The sequence below is a fragment of the Trifolium pratense genome, linkage group LG1 (genome assembly GCF_020283565.1).
Source record: "Trifolium pratense cultivar HEN17-A07 linkage group LG1, ARS_RC_1.1, whole genome shotgun sequence".
In the NCBI taxonomy this organism is placed as follows: Eukaryota; Viridiplantae; Streptophyta; class Magnoliopsida; order Fabales; family Fabaceae; genus Trifolium; species Trifolium pratense.
In genome coordinates this window covers 24605658-24633029 of record NC_060059.1, presented here as the reverse complement: position 1 = coordinate 24633029, position 27372 = coordinate 24605658, and the positions used below count along the sequence as shown (strand labels likewise).

Below are 27372 nucleotides of genomic sequence, written 5' to 3'. Positions count from 1 at the left end.
CTCAATGGAGCACACAACATAATTGAACCTAGATGGCATGGATCTTAGAATCTTCTCAACTACTCTGGTTTGATTCATCTGTTCACCATGAGATGTCATCTTGTTCGCAATAGCTAGGGTTCTTGCGAAGTAATCATTCACAGATTCACTTTCGCCCATGGCAAGAACCTCAAATTCACGCCTTAAAGATTGTAATTGAGCACGTTTAACCTTTGTTGAGCCTTGATATTTGCGTCTCATGGCTTCCCAAATATCACGCGTCGTTTCACGCTCCAAGATCGTCTCTAAAATTGATCTATCAATAGACTGAAATAGGTAATTCTTTACCTTCAAATCGCAGAGCTTGCTCTCATGTGCAAGGCGCGTCTGTTCAGCCGTTGGATTCGCCGGAGCAACGGTGACGCCGTTCTCGATCAAGCTCCAATATTCTTTGGACCGGAGAAGGTTTCTCTCCGTTTCAATGGCAGAAAATTCAAACTACCTACAACCATCAATTCCAAGATTCGACGGATACTATGAGCACTGGGCAATGCTCATGGAAAACCCATTCATTAACAACATCTAACAGTTTATGTGGAATCGGAGTGATATGTAGTTTCATATTGTTGATTGTATATTTCGTGCCGATTTATTTTTCATCGGTCTTTACTCTTTATCGATTTGTATTTGTGAAATCAGAGTGATATATGTATTCTCGTACTTTTCAATATAATTTTCTCGCAGATTTATATTATCTCAGTTTTTCTCATTTTCTAATTGTTTTGGTGGCATCTTTTTGGTCGGTGTAAACTAAGAGTTTCTCATTTTCTAATTGTTTTGATGGCATCTTTTTGATCGGTGTAAACCAAGACTTACCTGACAATCTTTATCGTCTCTAATTCCATTTGTGTTGAAAGCAGGTTTAACTGAAGATGTCACCGAGGATTCTGGTGCTGTCTGTTTGTCATGATAAAAAATTTAAACATTTGGAGTTTCACATTGTGGATCTAGAGAACCAGAAAATTCATCGCAATGTCTCACCTCCTTTGTTTAGTACTTCTGGATTTACTAGGATGTTGAGTTTGCGTGAGTCGATCTATATTTTTGGTGGCTATAGTACTTCAGAAGATGTCGCTGATATTGACTCTTATGTATCCCAAAACCCCACGGATACCTTTTACATGGGCTCAGCTCATATGCGATTAGCCGCCAGTGACTCTGTAGGGGAGTGGTGCAAACATCCAAAGCCAATTTTCGGACACCTTTTTTCCAACAGTACTTGCCTCCATGGAAAGATTTACAACATGGGATTCCATGACCTTGATCCTCAGTTGTTTGATCCCACCTCTGATTCGTGGGAGAGTATAACTTTGCCTTCTGAATTACAAGGCTGCTTCCTGTCCATGTTTGCGATGCCAGACCCTTCTCACGATCGTATCATCCTTCACTTGGAAAGGGGCTCACTTCCATCACCTTCCATCTATGCTTACTATCCTAGCTCTGATGAATGGAAACTTATTGTTTTCGATTTTTCAGACTGGGATCCGGTCTCAGCAGTTGCTGATGGCGTAATCTACTTTAATTACTACAAATGTCACACTCTCGTTGCCGCTTATGATTTGAAAAGCCTCAAGTGGTTGGACGTGCATTTGTCAGATACTGTTGTTGATGGTTCTTATATACTAATTAACCGCTTTAAGGAATTGCTCTATTTAGGTGACAACTCCTTTTGCTTGTCCGTTCCCTCGCTTCAAATCGCCAACTCAAACTCCATTCGAGTGTTTTTCGTCAAGTTTACAATTGAGCGGACAGATTCAGTCATTAATATCATTCCCCAGTCAGCCAGCCACTTTATCCTTCCACACACTTCCTACTTGCGTAACATGATCGCACTTTCTTAGGTACTTTTATTTCTTACTTAGCTTTTGTGATTGGTTTAGGTGTGCATACACACTGAAATTTTATCTTATTTTCTATTTAATTATGCACACTACATATCTTATTCTCTCTCACACACACACACACACACACACGTAAATGGATTTGTTATGAGTACTATACATGTCTTGTTTGAGTGATGTCCTAACGTGTTCAACAAAATGCCTCTGACAGACCAACTAATGTAGTAACTAGACTAGTGTATGCCTTTGTTCTCTGTATTATCCTTTATCCTTACCCTGCTATCATGTATATAATCACTTGCAAATTATTGAAAAGACCATAATGTTAACTAAATACAAAACTCTGCACTAGGTGTGAAGGTATTAGAAACAGCATCAGTAGCCTCTTTAAGCCACTTGAAATTGTCCTTGTGTGTTATGACCTGGTATGATGCTTAGCAATCAGTACTGAATCTTTAACAATACCATATAATATGTGGTCAATGTGAGGTGCTCTTTACCAGAGATAGCAAGGGACATTTCGCCTAGACATATGGGACATCCCAGCAATCTTAGAGATGACGAATATACCTCTTCCTCGACGGATGATATCTCATCTATGACATGTACTTCATTCACCTAGACAGCTAGGTGTGCTTAGAGCGCTAAGTTATCTGCTTAAGCATCGTCTAAAAAGTGTAAACACTATGAAGGAAATGAAACCCGCCAGTTCTGCTTAAAACTTTTCATATACTGATATAATAAGCCCAGAATTTACTAAAAGCAGAAACCGAGAAATATGCTACCGGTGACTGCATCAGCTCACTTCAAACTATTGATACAATCTGCGTTCGTTATGTATTTTTCTGCTTTCTTTGACGATGTGCAGACACATGTGGTAACATCTGTCTCTGTCCTTTCACAGTTTCTGCAGACAGGTGTGGTGACACTATGCCATACATTGTGGGAAATGTTTGTCTAAGTGGTATGTATTTAGTGTCTTGATTGTAATCCTTTGGTTTATTATCATGCTGATAATTATAGCCAATGGCTGCTTTTGCTTTGCCGGGAGAGGCTTGATTTTCCAGTATCTCATCCAACAATTCAGTTCCTTTATTTAACATTACTACATGTTTCTTTAGGTTGTTAAGGTGGGAGTTTAGTTCAGTTACCTCTTTATTGAGCTCTGAGATTTTTGATAAATTATCATATCTTTCAGCCTGCAGTTGAGCAATAGTCTTCTTTTGCTTTTCTAGAATTCTGCACACTTCTTCACTTTTGAGGCACAACTCCTTATAAGAATCAGCTAGTTCTTCATAGGTTAGCTCTTCATCACAGGATTCGTTGTCAGATGTACATACACCTGTCAAAGCATTAATATGTTTTGCAGTCTCTGCTTCTCCTTCAGAGTCGTCTTCATCAGACCAAGAAACCGATAGACCCTTCTTTTGCTTCTTCAAATAAGTTGCACACTCAGTCCTGATATGTCCATATCCTTCACATTCATGGCACTGGACACCTTTACTTTGATTGGGTTTATCATCTGTCCTTGGTTTTCTCTGGTTGCTGATGTTTCTATTGATGTTGCGACTAATGTCTGTAGCATTTGTTCTAGGTCGTATGTCCATTCTCTTCAAGACTTTATTAAATCGTTTCCCTAAAAGCACAATAGCATCATAGATGCTTTCATCAGATTCCATCTCATCCTGTTGTTCTTCAACTTCAGCATTAGAAACAAAGGCTATGCTTTTAGTCTTTTTTTCTGTTCTTTCATTTGCAGCCACTTCATATGTTTGCAGGGATCCAATTAACTCATCAAGCTTCATTTCTGAGATATCCTTAGCATCTTCTATAGCAGTAACTTTCATGTCAAACTTCTTAGGGAGAGATCTAAGCATTTTCCTTACTAGTCGTTCTTCAGATATCTTTTCTCCTAAAGCATCAAATTGATTGTCATAGTCAAGTATAGTCATGTAAAACTCATGAATGCTTTCATCATCCTTCATCCTTAAATTTTCAAACTTAGTGGTTAGAAGCTGTAGCCTTGATATTTTCACCTTAGATGTACCTTCATGTACTGTTTTGAGTATCTCCCAAGCTTCCTTTGCAGAGGTGCATTTTTTTATAAGTCTGAAAATGTGTTTGTCAACTCCATTGTACAATGCATTCAGTGCTTTAGAGTTTCCAAGAGCCAACTCATCTTCTTCTTTGGACCAGTCCTCCTCAGGCTTCAATTCAAGTGTTGATTTCCCTTCTTTGTCAACAATAACTGGATGGTTCCAGCCTTTGATAACTGCTTTCCAGGTCTTATTATCAATAGACTTTAGAAAAGCTGTCATACGTGATTTCCAGTAGTCATAGTTTGAGTCACCAACCAGAAGTGGTGGTCTGTTAACGAGTCCTCCTTCTTTTTCCATATTTGCCAGAAAATTCTCCCTGGAGCTCACCCTAAAAACCAGAACAGGGTGCCTGCACTGATACCAATTGAAATTCCTGGCACACAATAAACAGATGTTAGGCAAAGTGTATCTACACTTTGCTGTCACGCAATAGACAGGTGTTGAGCAAAGTGTGTCTACACTTGTCTGCACACAGAACACAAATAACAAAGACAGTAAAATAACACAAGAGAGTTGTTAACCCAGTTCGGTGCAACGTCACATACTCTGGGGGATACCAATCCAGGAATGAATCCACTATAATAGTTCTACTTCAAAGACCACAACAGTCACACTACAAGTCTTCTCACCTAGACACTACCCGTGCTAATCCTACCTAGGAACTCCTAGATATGAGACCCCGTCCCAATTCCTACCAACAACACAGACAACGTTGTTATCAACACAGAACAACCCAATGATGGATACACCCTCCTATGAACCTAAGATTCACTCTTGCTTAAAAGCTTACGAGTAAATCACACACACCTCAAGAACTAACTCCGTACTTCAAAGCTTAGGAGAAGTTCACAGTTACAACTCAATAAACTCAGGTCCTAAGCTTGCATCAATGAGATATAAGAAAGGCTCACAATAAACACTCTAAAACCCTAAGTACACACGCTTTGTAATAACACATTTTTAGATACACAGAACCATGTGCCTGTCTTCGTATTTATAGCAGTGAAATAGCTTGAGCTCCAAGTCAGAATTAGGTCTTCAAAATTGCGGCAGCAGCAAATATATTTTTAAATCAAATAATATATTTTCCAAAGTTATTACATTCCTTTAGAAAATAGAACTAGGGTTCGGCTGTCTTCAGAAAATAATAGACCACGTGCGCCTTGTTGTATAAGTAACCACGAAATAATTCTTCAAGCAAATCCTCAAAAGATTGAATATGAAATAATAACGCAAGCTGACGCGCAGTCAGACTACACAGGTGTTGTTCCAATGTGTACCTACATCTGTCTCAACACTTGATGTATGCACATATGTCTCAACACTTGGCTAACAGATGTTTTTGCAAAATGTAGCCAATATACAAAAACCCAACAGACTTAAAGACGAACTCGCACTTGGGCGATGATATTCGTTTAGAAAAAATAATTAGAGGCGCGTGTATGAACGCGAAAAGTGAGTAGAGTTTGGTGAGTTGAGATTGATTTTAATGTTTTTTAGGAGAATGACGGTTGTCCGAACCACAAGTCCGATTGAGAGATGATCCGGCGAGAGCTTGTGGCAGCGTTCCGGTGGTGGGTTCCGGTAACGGTGATGGTGTGAGCAACTTGCGGTGGTATTCCAGCGATGCGGCGACGGCGGCGAAATCTTCGATCCTTGTTCTGCTTCTTCTTCTTTTCTGTTTGGTTTTGGTCGAGATGATGAATGAATTGGTGGAGGTTGAAGATGATCATGGCTTGAATATGGTGTGGTTGTGATTGATGAAGGTTGGAGGATGGTTATGGAATTGGAGAAGATGAATAGATCATGATGGTGGAATGTGGTGGATTGTGGTATTATGAATGGTTATGAAATTGAGGTGGTGAGGATTGTTTGTGTGATTAAAACAAGGGAGGGGGAAGTGAGAAAACGCAGCACTGCTGCCGCCGTTCTCGTCGTTCTTCTTATGTGATTTTCGGCCTCCTCCTTTCTAACCTCCTTTTGTGTGAAACTCTTGTGTTCTTTATAAGTAAAAGGGTTAGGTCAGCTTTGATATTGATTGATTAATTTTGGAATGGAATTGTATGAGTTGAATGCAATTTATGAATGAATGAAGAACTTCCCCTTTGGGATTTGATTTGTTCTTTGCGTGAAGCTGAATTCCCCCTTTTCTTGACTTTTAATTCTTTCTTTTAATTCTGTATATGTATTGATCTGAGAAGGAATAATCTTAATTGTAGTTTATGAATAATGATCAATTTCCTTGTTTTGGCTGATTCTCACGCGTAAAATTGAATTTCTTGTTTCTTTGGTCTTTCCTTAAATCATGCGTACTGCTGTCTTATTCCCCTTACTGCTTTTTTTTTTGGATTTTTTGTTACTAATAATAATAATAATAATAATAATAATAAGAAAAATAATAGTAATATTCACAAAAACAAAATGTAATATTTATAAAAAGGACAACGGTGGGACTCGAACTTGCAACCTTATACTCACAACTCTTCTAACCCTCGCTTCACTACCAAATGGGCTAATTCACATATTTGAAAGAAAATGCAGCAAAAACCAATATGATGATAAAAGGCGGGCAAAATATAGGGTACAACACACAGCAAGAGATAACTAACTTAATAAAAATAAGAAAGTTGTGATATAATGTAAGCACCTTAAGACTTAAAGCTATTACACAAAGATTTGAAACAAATATCTAAGTGTATATCAGAATGTTTAGAAGCTTGTAGTCTTGTGCAAATATATCAAGTTGTCAATTTGTTCAAATGGTGCAGCAGTAGATCAGTAATAGCAGTATATAGCTGTATTCGTTTCTTCACAAAGTGTCTTGTATTTATAGGCAAATGAAATGCTTCACTTGTGAATGACCGTTGTAAGAAGATAAGGTTGTCAGCTTGAATTGTACTATTGATTTGGTGGTTTTGAATTCTTTACTTGAAGTAGCAAAAATCTTCCACTACCTTGTCCATGAAATATAGTACGCACCAAATAGAGAAAAGATAGTACAATGACTCATACGCTCCTTCCTTAAAAGATAAGGTTGATGTACTATGATTATTCTTCAATCATATACAAGGACATAGCATCAGAGAATTATTCTTCAATCATTTCTGACGTTCTCTGAGAAGTACTGACAAGAAGATATTCTTCAGAATTTTATAAACTTGGTTATCTTCTGAAGGCTTCTAGCTTCTGGTGAATAGATGCTTCTGAATGTTCTTCTATCTTCTGATGACCAAGAGCTTCTGAATATTTTCAACTTCTGAGCACTATTCAGAACTTATCTCCTTTCTCAAGTTCTTAACAATTATCAGAATTTGCTTTTAAGATCATGCACACTTAATAAACATATTAGTACTACCAATTGTGCATTTAATACCTTTTGTTATCATCAAAAATTTTTAACATAAGTTTAGGGCTATAGAACCAATTTTGTTCCAACAGCTTTATGCAAAATTTTCAAAGTGTGAATTTTGGTTGCATGAAGTTAGCTTTTTGGGTCACGTTATATCGAGTGGAGGAATAGCCGTGGATCCTGCTAAGGTTGAAGCCGTGCAAGAGTGGGGAACACCGGAGTCTGTTACTGAGATCCGAAGTTTTCTTGGTTTGGCCGGTTACTATCGGAGGTTTATCCAAGGATTTTCCAAATTAGCATTGCCGTTGACTCAGTTGACTAGGAAGAGTCAAGCTTTTGTTTGGGATGATAAGTGTGAGGAGAGTTTCCAAGAGTTGAACCAAAATGCTATAATGAACCAAAATATCCAAGTTCCGGCTCCCTACCTCATTAGAGGATATTAACTAGATGATCAATAATATCATTTAATTTCATATGTTCAGGATGCATTCTCTAAAAGTTTGAATGTCTTTAAGGATATTTATAAAGATTATTATCTTATCAGTTCGCTTTGATTTATTTAATTGCAGTTCGATTGCCATTTCAAGTTCACCATGGTTGGCAAATTAAAAAATCAATGTTATACGGGGATACAATATATAGGGGAGGTTGAAGTAGATAAATCCTTTGTTGCTGCTACTAAATGTCAATTGAGCTATTTTAAGGAACTTTATTATCAATGTTCACGACACCAGAGCCTTTTGACTGTGGAATCTATTGTTCAACATCCCGCTGATGGGACTGACTTACTTGTATGTGAAGTGGTCCAAACTTTAAATGATTATTTTGAGGAGCAGAAACTTGATGGGGCAGAAGTGACTGAAACTCAGTGGTGGGAACATATCTCTGAGAAATTTCGAAGAATTTTTAGGTAAAATGTTTGCAATTGTATTAGTTTATTCTGTAATATATTCTTCTCTGCCTTTATATTTCTTATTTCTTAATCTGAAAAAAAAAAAAAAAAAAAGATACAGGTTGTGTAGTAGTTAATCTCTTTGTTCTTTTTCTTGTTAATTGTAGAGATGTGATTCAAGGGATGATGTTCTTATACTCAGCAACTGATTATGATTGTGGGGACTTGTCATTCAATGTGTTTGTTACAAAAAGTGGCAGAGGGAAGATTTTGCCAAGCATGGTTAAGAGAACTGGAACGAAACAAACTGTAGATCATATCAAAATACTCAAAGATTTAATGAAGACAGTCATTGCTTTTCCATTCAGTGGCATTACAGAAAGTTTGGAGCTCCCACTTGAACTACAAAGGTTTTTGGATTTTGAACATTCGAGATGGTAAGTTTAGCACACTAACTTTAAATCTATAGTTGCATGACTATCAAATTTTGTACTTGCGTTACTCATAGTTTATGTTTCTTGTTTTTTAGTTTCAGTCCGGCTTGGTTTGTGATTAATTGTCCCTTTTTCTGGACCGTGGAAGAACGGATCCAGTTTGCGCATGAGCTAAAGATGTTGATCAAGCTTAATCTGAAGTTTAGATATACGATTGAAGCATGTCTTGAGGATGCAAATTTGTTTTCTAATTGGAATGATGTTGTTGTTGATGGCATTTATAAGAAGATACTGGACTATCATGGACCAACAACCTCAAATGCTGAAGATGATGATGCAGATGAATCAGCAGCACATGCAAAATCCAAAGGTATGACATTACTAACTTTCTGCAATAAAATTCTGAACACACCTCATGTTACAAAGTTTTGCGTTAATAACAAACTGCTGCATAGGATCTATAGGTTTATTTTAATCTTCATTCCCAGGGGTCCTTAATTTCTTTCTAAGTAACATGCTTATGAGATTCTAAGATATTAGTACTATATGCATATACTTTCATCAATATTTAAAAAAATAAATATTATATACCAAAAGATCATTTATATATCATCTACTAGAAACATACAAAAGGCTGTGCATATTAGCCTATACAACTACTGCCACATATTGGTTCATACAAAAGTACCACTTGCCCAGAATATATATACATAATAAAGTTTAATAAAGTAACCTGCTTTTTTATAAGAAAACACATATTTATTCTATTGAGTTATTGCAGTAAGCAACTTTGGTTATCGCTCTAGAGTCGACATTTGTCGATTTTTTGTTGCAGCATACTCGCATTTGAATGATCAAAAATATCCAGGTTAGTAATGCGAGTATGCTGCAACAAAAAATCGACAAATGTCGACTCTAGAGCGATAACCAAAGTTGCTTACTGCAATAACTCAATAGAATAAATATGTGTTTTCTTATAAAAAAGCAGGTTACTTTATTAAACTTTATTATGTATATATATTCTGGGCAAGTGGTACTTTTGTATGAACCAATATGTGGCAGTAGTTGTATAGGCTAATATGCACAGCCTTTTGTATGTTTCTAGTAGATGATATATAAATGATCTTTTGGTATATAATATTTATTTTTTTAAATATTGATGAAAGTATATGCATATAGTACTAATATCTTAGAATCTCATAAGCATGTTACTTAGAAAGAAATTAAGGACCCCTGGGAATGAAGATTAAAATAAACCTATAGATCCTATGCAGCAGTTTGTTATTAACGCAAAACTTTGTAACATGAGGTGTGTTCAGAATTTTATTGCAGAAAGTTAGTAATGTCATACCTTTGGATTTTGCATGTGCTGCTGATTCATCTGCATCATCATCTTCAGCATTTGAGGTTGTTGGTCCATGATAGTCCAGTATCTTCTTATAAATGCCATCAACAACAACATCATTCCAATTAGAAAACAAATTTGCATCCTCAAGACATGCTTCAATCGTATATCTAAACTTCAGATTAAGCTTGATCAACATCTTTAGCTCATGCGCAAACTGGATCCGTTCTTCCACGGTCCAGAAAAAGGGACAATTAATCACAAACCAAGCCGGACTGAAACTAAAAAACAAGAAACATAAACTATGAGTAACGCAAGTACAAAATTTGATAGTCATGCAACTATAGATTTAAAGTTAGTGTGCTAAACTTACCATCTCGAATGTTCAAAATCCAAAAACCTTCGTAGTTCAAGTGGGAGCTCCAAACTTTCTGTAATGCCACTGAATGGAAAAGCAATGACTGTCTTCATTAAATCTTTGAGTATTTTGATATGATCTACAGTTTGTTTCGTTCCAGTTCTCTTAACCATGCTTGGCAAAATCTTCCCTCTGCCACTTTTTGTAACAAACACATTGAATGACAAGTCCCCACAATCATAATCAGTTGCTGAGTATAAGAACATCATCCCTTGAATCACATCTCTACAATTAACAAGAAAAAGAACAAAGAGATTAACTACTACACAACCTGTATCTTTTTTTTTTTTTTTTCAGATTAAGAAATAAGAAATATAAAGGCAGAGAAGAATATATTACAGAATAAACTAATACAATTGCAAACATTTTACCTAAAATTTCTTCGAAATTTCTCAGAGATATGTTCCCACCACTGAGTTTCAGTCACTTCTGCCCCATCAAGTTTCTGCTCCTCAAAATAATCATTTAAAGTTTAGACCACTTCACATACAAGTAAGTCAGTCCCATCAGCGGGATGTTGAACAATAGATTCCACAGTCAAAAGGCTCTGGTGTCGTGAACATTGATAATAAAGTTCCTTAAAATAGCTCAATTGACATTTAGTAGCAGCAACAAAGGATTTATCTACTTCAACCTCCCCTATATATTGTATCCCCGTATAACATTGATTTTTTAATTTGCCAACCATGGTGAACTTGAAATGGCAATCGAACTGCAATTAAATAAATCAAAGCGAACTGATAAGATAATAATCTTTATAAATATCCTTAAAGACATTCAAACTTTTAGAGAATGCATCCTGAACATATGAAATTAAATGATATTATTGATCATCTAGTTAATATCCTCTAATGAGGTAGGGAGCCGGAACTTGGATATTTTGGTTCATTATAGCATATGGGGGGGGGGGGTTAACTTGTGATAAAAAATTGTCGCCACAAATGTGTCCTTAGAGCTGTGCCATCAAAAGCAATGGAAATGAGACTGAATCATTTATTTCTTTTAAGAGAACATAGATGAAACAGGAAATAGACATAATAGAGCCACATAACGAAGAGATTCAAAATTGCAACAAATTGCTTTATCTTTTGGCAGGTTGTTTATTTAAAAGCGGCGTCACAGCTTTTGTGGAAGATACATTCATGGATTTGTCAATAAGATTAAAAAGTTTCCCGAGTGTTCTATATAGAGATGTTACTTCTCATTCAAGGCCACGGGTTCAAGGAAATGTGTTCAGTTATTGCTCTGCGATTCACATGCTTATAGTTAATGCTTGCTGAGTAGTAACTACTAGTAAGTTAGGTCAATTTTGCTTTGTTGAAAGAAAAATGGCAAGAATAAATGCTAAAGAAAGGGAAGATTATATGGAGGGTTTTAGTGCTTTAAAAGAAAAACATAAGGGATCCTATCTGAAGTTGCTGAAATTGGATAAGATAAAGAAACTTTAAAGTTACTGCTGATGAGCTCTACATTTCAAGTACAGTTAATAAATTATTTAAAGGAGATGGGCTTCAAAGTATCTAGTTTTTATTTGAGTTTGTGATATTGGTTAAGGAAATGGGTTTGTGATAATTTAGCCTTCTAATATTTAAGGTTTTGCTATGAATGGATATTTCCTTTGCCAAGGCAGTGTAAAATTGTACCTGGAAAGGAAAAATTTCATCTTCATTCTTTTTCTTTTCCTCTAAGACGCTTTGCTCGGACGCCGTCACATCTACGACAGTTTGCAGTTCTACATCTTTAACAGGTGTTTGAACTTCCTCTTCCTCCTGCTTTTCCACATTCATCCCGCGCCTCATCTTCCTCTTTGACTTCTCTAACTTCCTATGTGCTGCTTCCTCCAGAGGTTGAAGTCTCTGTTTGAATTCATCCACCATCTTGTCATCTTTCTTCTCAGCTTGCTCTAATCCAAGCCTATAGATCTTTAGTTGAGATTCAGAACCTTCTTTAACGTGCGAGGAAGCTCTGAAATTTAATAAATGAATCAATGCAACAGATAATGGAAGTTCAATAGGGACATGGGAATAAAAGAAATGACAAATGTAAAAAAAAAAAAAAAACTTACCCATACACAAGGTATGTCACTGGGAATCTGAATTCAACCCCGGAATCAAACAGTTCCCCCAAAGCACTCAATACACCTAAAAATGTGCATATATATTTGTGTGTGTGATTTAGTCTTTTAAATTGGAGCTTATTTAAACAAATGTTTGAAAACTAAACTTACCATTATCACGTTTTTTCATATACCATAAGACGCGGGCCTTTAATTCCAACAAATATTGATGTTCCTGGTTATTCGATTCCTGTATTGATTTATTAATTATTGCAAGGGCTTTTTTGCAATTGACTTCGACTTTGATTATTTCCATAATCATCTCCTCATACATGACTTCCTCATGCATGACTTCATCGTCCGACTCTGACATAGTCTCCAAAGTTTCTTTGCAGACACTGCATTCAACACAAACGTATTTAGAGAGTATACTGACCAGAAACACACCACCAAAACAATTAGTAAATGAGAAACACTAAGACAATATAAATCTGCCAGAGATTCATTCAAAAGTACAAGACTACATATATCACTCTGATTTCACAAATACAAATCGACTGGTGTAATATAAATCAATCAACAATCCAAAACTATATATCATTCCGTATACAAACTAAGAAACACCAAGAAAATATAATAAAGAAAAAACAACTTAGGTAATCATGAATAGAATTAAATCGAATCAAATGGAATTAATTCAATTTAAGCAAAGTAGTGTGATTCCTAAATCGACAAATTAGCCAGGCACCATAAATATCCTAGAAGTTTCCACCAAATCTATATACAAAAACAGATAATGGCAAGACACATGCATCAGCAAATTGATTTTCCTTATTTGTTGTTTTTACATTCCTTTCATGAGTCAAATCATGAAGATCAAAAACCCTTATAATAGAGAATAATTGCTTAGTGCCTTAAAAGCACTGTTCACACAGTATTCTGACACGTGGTGGTGCGTGAGATTGGTATTTTAGTCCAAAGGAAGCCACATGCCAAGTTTGGATTCAAATCTTGGAAAATAATTTTCATAGGCAGTGTCCCACTTTGGAGTGGGGTCCACTCCCTAGGTAGCCCCTATTTAATTTTCAATTTTATTTTAATAACCAAATGCTTTGGCAAGATGATAAATATATTTGCATTATTGTCGTATATGGTTGATGAGATTTGTTCTTTATCTTTTTTGTTTTACATGCTTATATCCAATTATATATTTTTTCTCTTGCCTTTGCCAGTTATCGCCAGCTCATATCTACTGTTTGTTGTACTTAGTAAGGTGTGCAATATGCAATATTAATGAGGAAGAAACAAAGTCATTAAAGACAATGGTTTTTGTTTTACAAATCACTGATGAGATGGTTAATTTTGCTCGTCATATAGGTAAATAACAAAAAAAAAAACAGCTGTAATACTTTTTCCCCAAGTTTCTTTGCTCATATCTTTTGCCCCCATTGCCTATAAATACTACTACGGGTAGCAACAACATTTCACACCATATATTCAGTTCCATTCATATTGAAAATTTGTTTTCATATCTTCTTCAATGTCATCAAACACCTTTTTCTTCCTATGTCAATCATATTTGTTATAATAAATTATATTTCATGCTATTGCCTAATTTTGTCTACTTTTTTGATTTGGCAAATTTATGTCAATCATATTGAGAATTTGTTTTCAGATAATTGCATTTGGTGTTGATTTTGCAGGTACACTTGGATAAAAATAAGAACCTTTACTCCCCAGCAAGAAATGAAAATCCATGAGGTATTTTTTGTTCTCCTGTATAATCACTAGCCAAATTAAAACTTAATGTATTCATCCAATTTTTGTTCTTCTCACTAGCCTTTCCATAATACATGTTTATGAACCGCAAATACAAGGAAACAAATATATTATCTGTATTGTAGGTGCAAGGAAAATTCATTCTATTTATGAATGTAATCACAACAGAAATTCAATAAGAAAGTGTTTGTAAGTTGTAACAAACTCTAACAACAACCATCCTGCCTTGAATATGGCTATGTCCATCCCAAGTTATTAACTAAAAATTCATAGAGTGAAACACATTGATTGTGTGCCAACCCAGATTAAAAGGAATATATATTCAAAAGAAGGGAACATTTACAAACATAATGATATTAGTTCTTCCAAAATTTCTTGTGCCTCCAAAAAATGCAGCAACAATCATTGAAGTTTATAATTAGTATACATATTATAGAGAAAACTCTACATAGTTTCATTGACATGCACAAGCATACAAAGTTTATAGAAGTTTCTAATTAGTTATAATTAGTATACATATTATAGAGAAAACTCTACATAGTTTCATTGACATGCACAAGCATACAAAGTTTATAGAAGTTTCTAATTAGTGATTATTTGTTCCTTAGAAACATCCACATACACATCAATCAAGAATGTTAACAAGGTGGAAACTCAAATTTCATAGATGCAGGTATTGCTTCTACATTTATAACTCCCTGATATTCTCTAATAGGTAAATAAATTTATAGTTTATTCTTAGTAATTTATGAACTTAACTAAAAAAAAAAGAATTCAGATGTGTGCCAAAAAATTTCTTTTAGGATTGGACTAAAAGATGTTTACCTGCAAAGGAAGGAAGGAGCATACCCTGACAATGGAGCCTACACCACCAATAAAGGAAAGTGAGTTTATTGAACCAACCTTAATTGTTTAAACTTGAGCAAAAATATATTCACACAAAAATTAAACTCTTTACCACTCACTCACTTACATCCTCATACTTCTAAAATTCCTCATATTATTTGAAAGGGACTTAATTTAGCTCATACACCAAAACAACAATTTGTAATATATAATAGTAAAAAAAAACACCTCAAGTTGGATGCATAACATAAGCTTTCCAAGCACCCTCCAATTCATAAGAGATCCTGCTAAACAGTGGAAAGCATCAAAGCAACCCTGACACACAAATGAAATAGATACATATGAATTTGTATGAAATGGGATTCTTAAGGACTATGCAATTCCCTCCCTTAACTCAAAGACATAAACCTATAAACTTTAGAATTCCACACTTAATTTTGATCAACTTCCATATAAATTAATATGTTCAGGAAGAACTATTATACTATTATTATATACAGATAATTTGGATCAATTTGAACCATTTACGTCTTATTGAAAAAAAATCTTTAACTAATTTTGCAGGTACCTTTGAGGAGAAAAATATGAAAAATTTCAATGAGATAGTTGTTCTTTCTTCTTGAACTACATTCCCTATATAAGTCACTCAACTACTTCAACTCATTCATCACTCCTCCTGAATCTCGCATCAACCTGTTTTCAGATAAGACATTCATGTTAAGCCACACATTCTATATTAATATGTCACTTGCTTAAATCAAATTCGGAAAGGAGCCAGGCATAACCAACCAAGTTTAAAGACATGTGATGCTAAGAGTATCTCCCATTGTAGTCACATATTAATTTCTTAACCTTAGCTAAATATTACTTATTTTGTTGTTCAAGATTGGAACATTTTAATGTGGTAGACATGATCGTTTCAGTTTAAGGACTGTTTTTTAGTAAAGAAATCTTTAATTAATTGAGACTCCTAAGAAATCGATGTTGGTGGTATTCTAGAGGTGGTTATTGACACTAATTTATCCAAATACATGAATATTCAACCCCAAAAATATTTTCTTACTTTAAATTCTGCAACAATATAGTTTATAATATACCACCTCTAGAATACGACCAACACTCCAACAATCAAACAAAATCATATATTAAAAGATGGTTTCTACATGCAAAACAAATTAAAATGAAACGCATATTTCACAAAAGAGTTTCAATTTCAATATGCTATTTTGTATATTTTACTTTCAGATTTCAATAATTTCGTTTTCATGTATTTTAGTTGTCATATTCAAGAGGTGAGAATTTATTAACTACACCCATTTGTTCTATGGTAATCTCAGAAAGACACAGAAACAACAAAAGAAGATATAAACCATAAATAGGTTGAAAACAATATTGGTAATCTGTTAGATCTTGAAAAAGAAAAAGAAAAATCGTAACAAAGGATAGCTTACATGATAAAAGATTACAGATCCGGTCATAAACTCCATGGATGAACCGAAAGATGACCGAAAATTGTGTTTCTTGCGACAGAGATACAACATCAACTTAAAAAAAAAAATTGAAAAACTGAACAAATAGAAAGAAACTAGACGATAAGAGTAAGATATTGACAGTGTTGGTAATGGCCGTTTGAGGGTAGATGGTGGTGGGGGGCGGCAACAAATGGGGGAGGAAGTTAGGGTTTGTGTTAGTGAAGCTTGTGGAGAGAAAAGTTAATAATAATAGGAGAGTGATTAACCGAGAGTTAAGAAGATTGAAAATAAAAATAGAGAGTAATAAATCATACGGATTCCAAACCAAATCCAATGTAATTTATGGACTTCAAACCAAAATTAAATTAAGTTAATTTTTTATTTTTCAATTCAATTAAATCTTTGCTGCAAAAATAATATTATATCGTCAATAGTTAGTTGGTTCGGTGGTGATTGACGATATACTTGGTATGAAAAAACAATTTGATCCCCGCAATTACAATCAAAAAACGGCTGAAACCACTTGAAGTCTGAATTGACACCTGAATAAAAGTGGATCGTAGTATTAAATTTGTTGACAATTAATATTATTTTTACAATTTTATCCTTTAAAAAGATTTAAGGGTATGCTGATAAAAAAATAATGAGTGCTATTGGATATTTGAAAGGGGTCATATAAGAAGGATGAAAAATCTTATATTTAGGGACGTAATTACATTCATTTGATTTTTCGGCTAACCGTAGGTGATAAAAATAATCTAATAAGATAACAAGTATTATACAAGACACAAATTATCGATCTATAAAAATTTAAGAGTTAAATATGATTTTAATCCCTTCAAATATAACATTTTTTTGTGGACAAAAACAACACAGGACAAACATTTAAGGTATTGAACAAACTCTGTGTTGTACGGTGTTTCGTGGATAAAAAATTATTTCGGTATTTTAGACAATTTGTGTAGAAAACAAAAAGTTGTCTCGTGGTTCTGTAGGGGACAAGAATTTCTATTTTTGTCCTGTCCATTGAACTCCCGTTTGTCCAGTACCAGGAATTGTTTTAAAATCAAACATCGTACAACAGAAATTGTCATGTCCAGTCTTTTATTAACGCACAATGTCATTCATATTTTTTTATTTACCTCCGACAGATATTAATCGTCACCAATTGAATTAATTTTCAATAAGAAGGTAATTCAAGTGGATCTTGATCTCTTAAGCATGTGGTTAGAGGTTCGATTTATGACTATACAATATGAAAAAATTCGGTTGAAATAGAGAACCTACTTTGTGTGCTCTCCGATGTAGATTAGTTATCATCAACCGATGAAGCACAAACTCTGACACGAACACGACGACACCGCTAATGTAAAAAATATAGGACACCGACACCGCTACATATTTATAAAAGATATAAATTGAGAATCAATATATATATAAATCTAAGTTGAGCAATTTATTTCTTAAAAAAAATTTAAAACAAGATATAATAATATTTTACCATTTATCTATCCATCTACTATCGAAAAAACTAAAAATATTATTGATCAATATTGTTGTTTCGACACATCTTTAACTCTTGTAGATATGTCTGATATGTGCCTAAGGAGAGTATAAGTAAAGAAAAAATAATTTTATTTGGGACACTTGTTCGACACGTGTCATATGAGTGTCTTACAGGTGTCGGACACAGATCAAAGGAATGTCAAAGTAAAAGAAAAATTGACTTTTTTTGGACACCGGTCAAAGTTATCCGACACGTGTCATATGAGTATACATTGATGTTTAATAGGAATCATTTATCATATTTTCAAGACTGTTATAGCATCCACAATGGAGCTCCTCAAGTTTGAGTACTTAACTAGGTCTCACGTGTACACATTACTTATTTATTAATTTTTAATAATAGTACCTAATAAATAAATAATTCCTTGAGTCCGGCATCTCTTAAAAAGTTTTAAATGGATCTCATCAATGAAAAATAAGGTGGATCCCAAAGGAGAGAGATGATGCTTATTTTAGACTCAGTACATAAAAGGTACTCAAATGTGTATCGCTCTAATTGTAGTACATAATAAGTACCTAATTGGTACTATAGTTGAAGATGATCTTAAACGGGATATATAGTTGTTATTAGATAAGCGTGTAAAATAATACTACACTGTCAACTCATATAATATTTGTGAAATTATTTAATGAACTTAATTGTTGTGGTCCGTTTGTGTACTCTCCGGCGAGATTAATCATCATCAATTGGTATTGATACTATGATAACTAAAAAATAAAAAAATTTGTACCAAAAAAAAATTAAAAAATTTACTCACAGCACCGTGCATCGCACGGGGAACCCACACTAGTAAGAGCACATTAGAACATGTAATATTTCTGATTGTTATCATAAAGGGGGGTCATATCTACTTGCACCAATCCAAAACAAGCTTTTAACATACACCATAACACCAACATTGAAATTCCATGGAGGAAAGCATATCAGGGGATACAAATCAATATCAGTGCAACCGAAACAATTTACCACAAAAGATACTAGAGTTATCATGCATAATATATACATTATACACTATGCAGAGAGCTTTCCAAAATGTATAAATTATAACTCAGCATAAAAAATTGACAAACAAAGTTGACTACAAAACCTCAGCTTCCACGGTTAAATATCAACCAAGACTAATCAGCCTTCATAACACGATTATTAATCCTCGCTACATTATGCTAATCTCTATTTAAGTAGTTGTATGTGAGCAATGTTAAATACACCAAACCAAAATGAGTTTGAGTATTTGGATAACAGCTTTTTAGAGGAACTATTGGAATCTATTATCTCATTATTTGACAGAAATTACGCTTCATTTCAAGGGACAGAAAGACAATCAAGGAACATCTTCACACGTTTCATTTCAATGCAGAACATCTTCACAAGTATATTTTAATAAATTTTTAAACCCTCTTAAGCTCAATTGACTTTAAAAATCTGAAGCTTAATTACTCAGAAGGTTAAACACCTCAATTGACTTTAAAAATCTGAAGCTTAATTACCCATACAATGAGCTGTGTAAAGGGGTTTCAAGTGAACCTGAATTTCAAATACCCTAATTACAACAACAAGTTCTTATTACAGTTAGCAATATCAATGCCTCTAAACAGTAATATTAAGCAAAATTAAGCAAATCATATATGCATCCATAAAATTGAACCTGGATTTCAAATACCTAATTACAACAAGTTCATATTACAGTTAGTAATAGCAATGCTCTACACAGTAATATTAAGCAAAATTAAGCAAATCATATATGCATCCATAAAATTGAACCTGGATTTTGAAGATTGAATGTGAATTTGAATGTTAAACGAAGCTGAAAGAAGTTGAACGAAGCTTGAGAGGTTGAGAGATTTAGGGATTCGAACAAAATTTAAACGAAGCCTGAATGTTGAACCAAATTTGAACCAAGCTTGAGATGAATCTGAACGTAGCTTGAGAGATTTAGGGATTGGAGCTTGTGAGTGAGTACCAAAGGATTGAAGAAGCTTGAAAACGAATCTGATTTTGAGAATATCGCAGATTTAGGGATTTAGGGATTGGAGCTTGTGAGCTTTAACCATGAGAGATTTTGAGAATATCGTCGGTGAGTGAGATCCAAAGGATTGAAAACGAATCTGAACTTGTGAGTGAGAACGAAGTATTGAAAAAAGAGGGAAGAAGTGAAATAGCGCGGGTTTGTCGATCGACTTCTCGACGGAGGGTGAAGAGAAGTGTAGATGCGAGAATTAGACCTAAGACAAGGGCAGGGGTTTAAGAAAATTACCCGATGTTTCAAGTTCTGCGTTTGGGTATCTTCTCGATTTTGGGGGAAATTAAAATTATTCTACGTATTTATTTTCCTTTTTTTTTAACCTAAAATAAAAAGCCAGACTTATGTGTGCATGGACTATGGGCTGGGGGAAATTGGGCCAAGCTTCGTTGGACCTTGAAAATAAGTGTGTGTTTGAAAAGTTGGAGTTTAAGAAAAAAAAAAAAAATTATATAATATGTCCCAAATTAATGAGTCATTTATTAATATATTTTTTATTTTTCTTTTATAAATATATCCTATTACCTTATAATCATATTTAAATATAAAAATCAAGACTAAATATACTCTTGATGGTTATGGAGTAACTAACACATGATCATTTTATTTTGATACATTTTAATCTTGATTCAAGATTTTTAAATATGGACATTCAAGTGTATGTTCTTTATTACTCAATTATTTGAATAATGATATGGTTAAATTTTGAATTCTGATTAGATGTATATATAAATAAAATATTTGGGTTGGTTAGCTAAATTACTTATTGTTTTTATTTTTATTTATAATTTTTATGAAGGTTTAAGGACAAATTTTATTCTAAACTTTATATTTGTATTGTTCATGTAAAAGATAATGAAGAAAAGGCTTAATTACTTAATTGGTCCCTTAAAGACATTTATAGTTTCAAATTGGTCCCTTAAAGAAAAAAAGGGCCAAATTGGTCCCTTAAAGACCTGCCGTTAAATATTTTGGTCCTTTCCGTCCAGAAACTGTTAATTTTTACAGGTGGCGAACTGGATGCTTACGTGGCTGCTCACATGGGTGCTTACATGGCTGCTTACTAGGTAAATCATTGCTTACTAGGTAAATCATTTAATTTTTTAAAAAAAAACTTAAAGTTAAAAGTTAAAAAACAAAAGAGATAAAAAAGAAAAGTCAGAAAGGAAAAAAAGAAAGAGCTTGCGATCTCAGAAGCTTGCGAACGGCGAACGGCGAACGGCGAACGGCGAACGACGGCGACGCGAAGGCGAATCGAAGGAGACAACGAATCGAAGGTGAATCGAAGGCTAATCGAAGGAGACACTACACATCCAGGTTACAAATCGATCCTTTTTATGTTTAACTTTGTGTTTCTGTGTTTACAAATCGAATCGATTTAGGGTTTTGTATTTGTTTCTTTTCTGTTTTAGATTTCGAATTGTTTTAGATTGTTATTGGAATTTTGTTGTCTTCTTCTTGTTGCTAGTTTATTTATGGTTTTAGTGTTTGTTTATGATTTAGGGTTCTTAGTTTGTTGTCTTCTTGTTGTTGTGGTCAGTCCGTTTATTTTGGGTGTTATTTTATTAGGTGTGGTGTGTATTATTCATGGATGATAGATTGGAGGTGGTGGTACATCATGGGGGGTGGTTTGAAGAGTTTGATCACAATGGGTATGTTGGAGCAGATGTAAGTTGGTTTGTTGATGAAGATTATTTTTCGTATTTTGAGTTTGTTGGAGAGATTAAGAAGAAATTGAAATACCCAAGTATAGATACAATGTGGTTTTATGACCCACAAGATGTAAATGAGTTGGTTTTGTTGGAGGATGATATGGATGCAAATAGAATGAAAAATATAGCACGAATGGATGGAAGAGTCCACCTGTATCTTATGCATCCAATGGCTGAGCCTGAATTCATTGAAGCGATTGAATATGGGCCTATTGAGGGGGTAAATGAAAATGGGTCTGCTGAGGGAGTAAATGAAAATGGGCCTGCTGAGGGAGTAAATGAAAATGGGCCTGCTGAGGGAGTAAATGAAAATGGGCCTGCTGAGGGAGTAAAAGAAAATGGGCCTGTTGAGGGAGTAAATGAATATGGTCCAACTGATGACTTAAATGATAATGGGCCAAGTGAGGGAGTCAATGAAACTGGCCCAACTGGCCCTACTGAGGGAGATAAGGTTGGCCCAACTGCTGAAAAAGGGAAAGGTGTGAGAATTGATGATGATGTTATTGATGATTTATTAAATGAAGTTGAGTATGATGAAGACAGTGAAGATAGTGCCCTGGGAATACACTTTGATGATTCAGAAGAAGATTGTTTGCTTGAAGATAACTTTGACACTGTTGCGGATGAGACTGTTGTGGATGAGACTGTTGTGGATGAAAATGTTGTTGATGAACCTGTGACCAAGGGAAAGGGAAAGAAAGGTAAGAAAGTGAGGCAAGAGTGTAATGTTAGCAAACCAACAAGCAAGAAGGGAAGACCAAAAAAGAAGAATAATAACTCTAATATATATACTGTTGTTCAAGGTGCACAACAAACTGCACAAGGTGATGAGTTATTTGAAGAAGATGTTGGGAATATTGACAAGAGTAAATATAAAGCCTTTGTTGGAGGATTGAGTGATATTGAGGATTATAATAGTGAGGAGCTAGATAGTGGAAGTGATAGTGACATTGAGAATGAAGTTGAGGATAGTGAGGATGAAGATGAGCATGACACAGAATGGCCTAGTAATTACAAATTGCCAACCTTTAAGATGCCATCATCAATGAGAGATTATAAGTGGGAGTCTGGAATGTACTTTGCTTGTAAACAAGAGTTTCAAGAAGCAATAAGATGTTATGCAATCCAGTCTCAAAGAGCTATTAAATATAAGAAGAATGACAAGAAGAGGATAAGGCTGATTTGTAAAAGTGGTTGTGTATGGAATGCCTACTGTTCACATATGCCAGGGCAAGAAACTTGGCAATTGATGTTTGTTAAAGATGAGCATAAGTGTAATAGGGAACCTAAGGTCAAAATGCTTAGTGCCAAATGGTTGGGAAAAAGATTACATAAGAAGGTTAAAGAGAATCCCAATTTGAAATTGATTGATATTATGGAGAAAACACAACAAAAATGGAATTTAAAGATATCTAAGAACAAAGCATCTAAAGCCAGGGGTATTGCTTTTGATTTAGTAGATGGGTCATTTAGAGAACAATACACTAGGTTTTATGACTACTCCCATGAGTTACTAAGATCAAACCGTGGTTCAACAGTTATAGTCACTACTACACCATTTCAAGGTGATGAGGCTGACTTGGAACATCCTGAAAGGCCTTTGTGTCCACATTTCCAAAGGGCTTACATTTGTTTTAAGGGATGTAAGGAAAGTTTTTTAATTTGTAGGCCAATAATTGGTTTAGATGGGGCATTTCTTAAAGGATATTATGGTGGTCAGATACTAGCTGCAATTGGAAGAGACCCTAATGATCAAATGCTACCCATTGCAATTGCTGTGGTTGAGGGTGAAACAAAAGAGACTTGGAAATGGTTTTTGGAGTTGTTAACCAATGACTTAGGAGGCACAAGAGCTTGTTCTTTAATCACTTTCATAAGTGACCAACAAAAGGTAATTACATAAACACTTTTTGTATTTACTGTTATTTACTATAATGTTATTTACTATAATATTCCTATTTAAAACAATTGAACTGCTTTCTTGTTGTAGGGACTACTTCCAGCAATGGATGAGTTACTTCCAGGTGTTGCCCACAGATTTTGTGTCAGACACTTGTACAACAATTTCAAAAAGAAATTTCCTGGAAAGAAATTAAAGGAATTGATGTGGAAGGCTGCAAATGCAACTTATGTTAATGCATGGCATAGGGAGATGCAAGAGATCAAGACTATAAATATTGAGGCATTCAAGCATTTAATCAAAATACCACCAAGACATTGGAGCAAATCATATTTCACACCTGAGGCAAAATGTGACACATTGGTCAACAACATGTCTGAAGCTTTCAACTCAGTGATTGTTGGTGCAAGAGCCAAGCCTATAGTGACAATGCTTGAAGAAATTAGAGTGTATATGATGGAGAGATGGGAAACCAATAGACAAAAAATTGGGAGATATGTTGAAAGCATCCTACCAAACATAAAAAAGAAGCTTGAAAGAGAGACATCATTCAGCAACAATTGGATGGTCAGGTATAGTTGTTGATGACTTATTTTCTTATAGTTTACTAGGTATAATTGTTGAGGACTTATATTTTACTTATCATTTTTTGGTTAGGCCTGCTGGTTATGAATTGTTTGAAGTTAGGCACATTTCAGCTAGTGGTGACCAATTTTCTGTTAGTCTTGGAACAAAGGAATGCTCTTGTAGAAAATGGATGTTGACAGGATTACCTTGTAGACATGCAATAGCTTGTATGAGAGAAATGGAAATTGATCCAAGTCAATATGTACCTGACTACTTCAGAAAAGAAACATATGAAGCCTGCTATCAACCAATGATCTACCCAACAAATGGTCAAAACTTATGGGTAAGAACTCGGTTTACTGACCTTCAACCACCACCAATAAAAAGGCAACCTGGCAGACCTAAAAAAAAGAGGAACAAGGAACCTGATGAATTGAAAAAGGATGATGGGAACATGAAGAGAGCTTTTCATGGAATTGTTTGTGGTAATTGTAAAAGACCTGGTCACAACAAACAAACTTGCAAACAACCACCACCACCACCACCACCACCACAAGCACCACCTGCCTCAACACAACCTAGCACATCACAAGCTCCTGCTTCTGCTTCTGCACAACCTTCTACTTCTGCACAACCTCCTGCTTCTGCAAGTCAACCTACTGCTGCTGCTGCTTCTGCAACAAGACAACCTGCTGCTTCTGCTGCTGCTTCTGCAAGACAGCCTGCTGCTGCTTCTGCAACAAGGCAACCTGCTGCTTCTGCTGCTGCTTCTGCTGCTGCTGCTTCTGCAACAAGGCAAGCTGCTGCTTCTGCTGCTGCTTCTGCAAGACAGCCTGCTGCTGCTTCTGCAAGACAACCTGCCTCAACACAAGCTTCTGCATCAGCCCAAGGCAAGACTGCTTCAAAAAAAAGGAAGAACCAACAAGACAAGCCTGCAGCTCCTTCTTCAACAAAAAGAAAGAAGAATGAACAAGCCAGGCCTGCAGCAACCCAGCCACAAGTCACAACCAACAACAGACAGAAATTGCCTTTTAAGAGAAGAGACCAAACTTCAACACAACCAACATGGAGAATTTGAAGTTTATGATGTTTTGTGTCTGTTATATTTTGTTAGCTGATATGATGTAATTGAGAACCTAGTATATATGGTCTCGATCTTTTGTTTATATGCCCTCAATGTTAGTATATATTTAGTCAGCTGATATGATGTAATTGAGAACCTAGTATATATGGTCTCGATCTTTTGTTTAATGGCTATCATGTATCTAAGAACCTTATTATATATGGTCTCAATCTTTTGTATAATGGTTATCATGTATCTGAGAACCTTAATATATATGGTCTCAATCTTTTGATTAATTGTTATGATGTATTTGAGAAACCAAATTAATGTAATTGAAAGTCTTTGGTCTCAATGTTTTGCTCTCAATCTTTGGCCTCAAAATTTTGCGCACATTTGGTTACAGGCCCAAATTTGTTCATTTAAAGCAAAAGTAGTAACCTGACTTTGTTTAATATAAGCAATGTTTATTGAAGATTAAGCACTTCTATGGATAAGAGTATAGGAAGATACTGAAAACTAACCATTTTTTAATTTGAATTCCATACATAAACCTCATCACATTATGCATAAATTACTTCATAAACTACACAAACTCCATTCATTACATAATGACATAAACTAAAGTGAATACATAGATGGGTTGGAAATGAATCTACCACTAAACAAGATAATGGTCACTAAGACCAAGATAATTCCAAAACATAAACACCCAAAACCAGTTGAAATCTTTAGCCATTTTTGAGTTATGACCAATTCATTTTTGAGCACATAAACTTCATTCTTCAACTTTCCATTTTTCTTCTTTTGCCTTGCAATCTTCAAATCACGTTCATCAACAATATCATCATCAAACCACTTAAAGAAGTTGCAACCTGCATCACCATCATGTCTCCAATTTCTACATCCCCAAAACTTTTTCCCAAAATTACGACTTGAAATGTCTTTAACAGTTCGTAATATAGCAACTTCATCACATTTGCAGTGTTGTGGTTGTCTCCTAATGACCGAACTTATAGATCCAGTGTTCCCAATTGAACTTCTTCCACTTGTTTCAACCTTCCTGCGCTGTGCAAACGAGCTATCACTGGTGCTTGTCATTTTTTGTGGGTAACAAGACAAGTTTCGATGAGAGAAGAAGAAGAAGAAGAGGATTGGAATGTAGAAGAAGAAGAAGAGAATGGATGAAGATGAATGAAGAACCCTAATTTATGAAGATGAAGATGAGGATTGGAATGTTAAATACACAATCACCAATTTTTTGCCTAGTCATAGCAGCCACATAGCAGCCACGTCAGCATCCAGTTCGCCACCTGTAAAAATTAACAGTTTCTGGACGGAAAGGACCAAAATGTTTAACGGCAAGGTCTTTAAGGGACCAATTTGGCCCTTTTTTTCTTTAAGGGACCAATTTGAAACCATAAATGTCTTTAAGGGACCAATTAAGTAATTAAGCCATGAAGAAAATTATTCATAAAGAATTCTAGTCTTTTCCCTTTTCTATGGAGACATGTTCATTCTCGAATTGGAACAATTAACCCTATAATTTATCATATTCTAACAGTTTATTAATTATAGGGGTTTATCATCTTTAACACATACTGAATCGACCGATTTTTTTGAGTTGCAAGAGTTCCTTCCTAAAAATAACTTGGCAAGGGAAGGAAGGGTATTTTACCTTTTGATTCCTTTATATTCAAGCTTGTGAAAAAGAAGGGGATGTCAACTATTTATTCTTTGATTGTGATTTCTTTGCTCGCATTTTGTATGATGTTCTTAAGTGGTTAGGTATTTCTTACGTTTTTCTGAATAGCTCCCATTAGCATGCTCTTCAGTTTTGTAGTGCTCACATGTTCCAAAAAATATTCGTCATTGCTTTCATTTGATTTAGTTAACTTGTTGGTTTATTTGGAAAGAATGCAATGCTTGGATTTTTTGCAATAAAGATATAGTTGTTGGGTAAGATAAAATTTCTA

General features: G+C 34.8%; 4 protein-coding genes and 1 long non-coding RNA gene across 10 annotated transcripts; 3 read left to right on the top strand and 2 right to left on the bottom strand.

The window, feature by feature from the left end:
* Positions 1-2713: 2713 nt before the first annotated feature.
* LOC123890825 lies at positions 2714-4276 on the bottom strand. Its single transcript, XM_045940530.1, has one exon. It carries the CDS (start codon positions 4274-4276, stop codon positions 2714-2716), a length of 1563 nt encoding a protein of 520 aa, XP_045796486.1.
* A 2316-nt stretch (positions 4277-6592) lies between these two features.
* Positions 6593-20509, bottom strand: LOC123906471. Of its 4 annotated transcripts, XM_045956396.1 has the most exons (9): positions 15667-15791; positions 15327-15413; positions 15078-15115; positions 12645-12871; positions 12483-12558; positions 12061-12382; positions 10789-11129; positions 10373-10642; positions 6593-10280 (listed from the first exon to the last, which is right to left on the bottom strand). In XM_045956396.1, exons 2-7 carry the CDS (start codon positions 15372-15374, stop codon positions 10890-10892), a joined length of 951 nt encoding a protein of 316 aa, XP_045812352.1. In that variant the 5' UTR covers positions 15375-15413; positions 15667-15791; the 3' UTR covers positions 6593-10280; positions 10373-10642; positions 10789-10889. The 4 variants fall into 4 exon arrangements, with proteins under 4 accessions (XP_045812352.1, XP_045812344.1, XP_045812360.1 ...); XM_045956388.1 differs by having other exon boundaries at positions 6593-10642; XM_045956404.1 differs by having other exon boundaries at positions 6593-10642; positions 15327-15382.
* On the top strand, positions 7922-10516 carry LOC123906495. Its single transcript, XM_045956423.1, has 2 exons — positions 7922-8238; positions 8388-10516. Exons 1-2 carry the CDS (start codon positions 7922-7924, stop codon positions 8659-8661), a joined length of 591 nt encoding a protein of 196 aa, XP_045812379.1. The 3' UTR covers positions 8662-10516.
* LOC123906531 lies at positions 13940-15794 on the top strand. Of its 2 annotated transcripts, XR_006808946.1 has the most exons (4): positions 13940-14234; positions 14861-14925; positions 15056-15136; positions 15663-15794. It is a non-coding gene; the product is annotated as an uncharacterized LOC123906531 (long non-coding RNA). The 2 variants fall into 2 exon arrangements; XR_006808945.1 differs by having other exon boundaries at positions 14861-15136.
* Positions 20510-21032: 523 nt separating the features above from the next.
* LOC123906446 lies at positions 21033-24890 on the top strand. 2 transcript variants are annotated; one of them, XM_045956367.1, is made up of 5 exons: positions 21033-21474; positions 21727-23760; positions 23860-24341; positions 24427-24478; positions 24790-24890. In XM_045956367.1, exons 2-5 carry the CDS (start codon positions 21745-21747, stop codon positions 24823-24825), a joined length of 2586 nt encoding a protein of 861 aa, XP_045812323.1. In that variant the 5' UTR covers positions 21033-21474; positions 21727-21744; the 3' UTR covers positions 24826-24890. The 2 variants fall into 2 exon arrangements, with proteins under 2 accessions (XP_045812323.1, XP_045812315.1); XM_045956359.1 differs by having other exon boundaries at positions 21033-23760.
* The last annotated feature ends 2482 nt before the right edge of the window (positions 24891-27372 follow it).

Bases quoted from the DNA above. Each gene is read 5' to 3' on its own strand.
- LOC123906495 (XM_045956423.1), top strand. From the start codon at position 7,922: ATGGTTGGCAAATTAAAAAATCAATGTTATACGGGGATACAATATATA. The intron at 8,239-8,387 runs GTAAAATGTTTG...TGTTAATTGTAG, and splicing joins AAATTTCGAAGAATTTTTAG to AGATGTGATTCAAGGGATGA.
- LOC123890825 (XM_045940530.1), bottom strand. From the start codon at position 4,276: ATGGAAAAAGAAGGAGGACTCGTTAACAGACCACCACTTCTGGTTGGT.
- LOC123906471 (XM_045956388.1), bottom strand. From the start codon at position 15,374: ATGAATTGGAGGGTGCTTGGAAAGCTTATGTTATGCATCCAACTTGAG. The intron at 12,383-12,482 runs GTAAGTTTTTTT...ATTAAATTTCAG, and splicing joins GTGACATACCTTGTGTATGG to AGCTTCCTCGCACGTTAAAG. The intron at 11,130-12,060 runs GTACAATTTTAC...ATTTAATTGCAG, and splicing joins ATGAAATTTTTCCTTTCCAG to TTCGATTGCCATTTCAAGTT.
- LOC123906446 (XM_045956367.1), top strand. From the start codon at position 21,745: ATGGATGATAGATTGGAGGTGGTGGTACATCATGGGGGGTGGTTTGAA. The intron at 24,342-24,426 runs GTATAGTTGTTG...TTTTTTGGTTAG, and splicing joins AGCAACAATTGGATGGTCAG to GCCTGCTGGTTATGAATTGT. The intron at 24,479-24,789 runs CAATTTTCTGTT...GGATGATGGGAA, and splicing joins ACATTTCAGCTAGTGGTGAC to CATGAAGAGAGCTTTTCATG.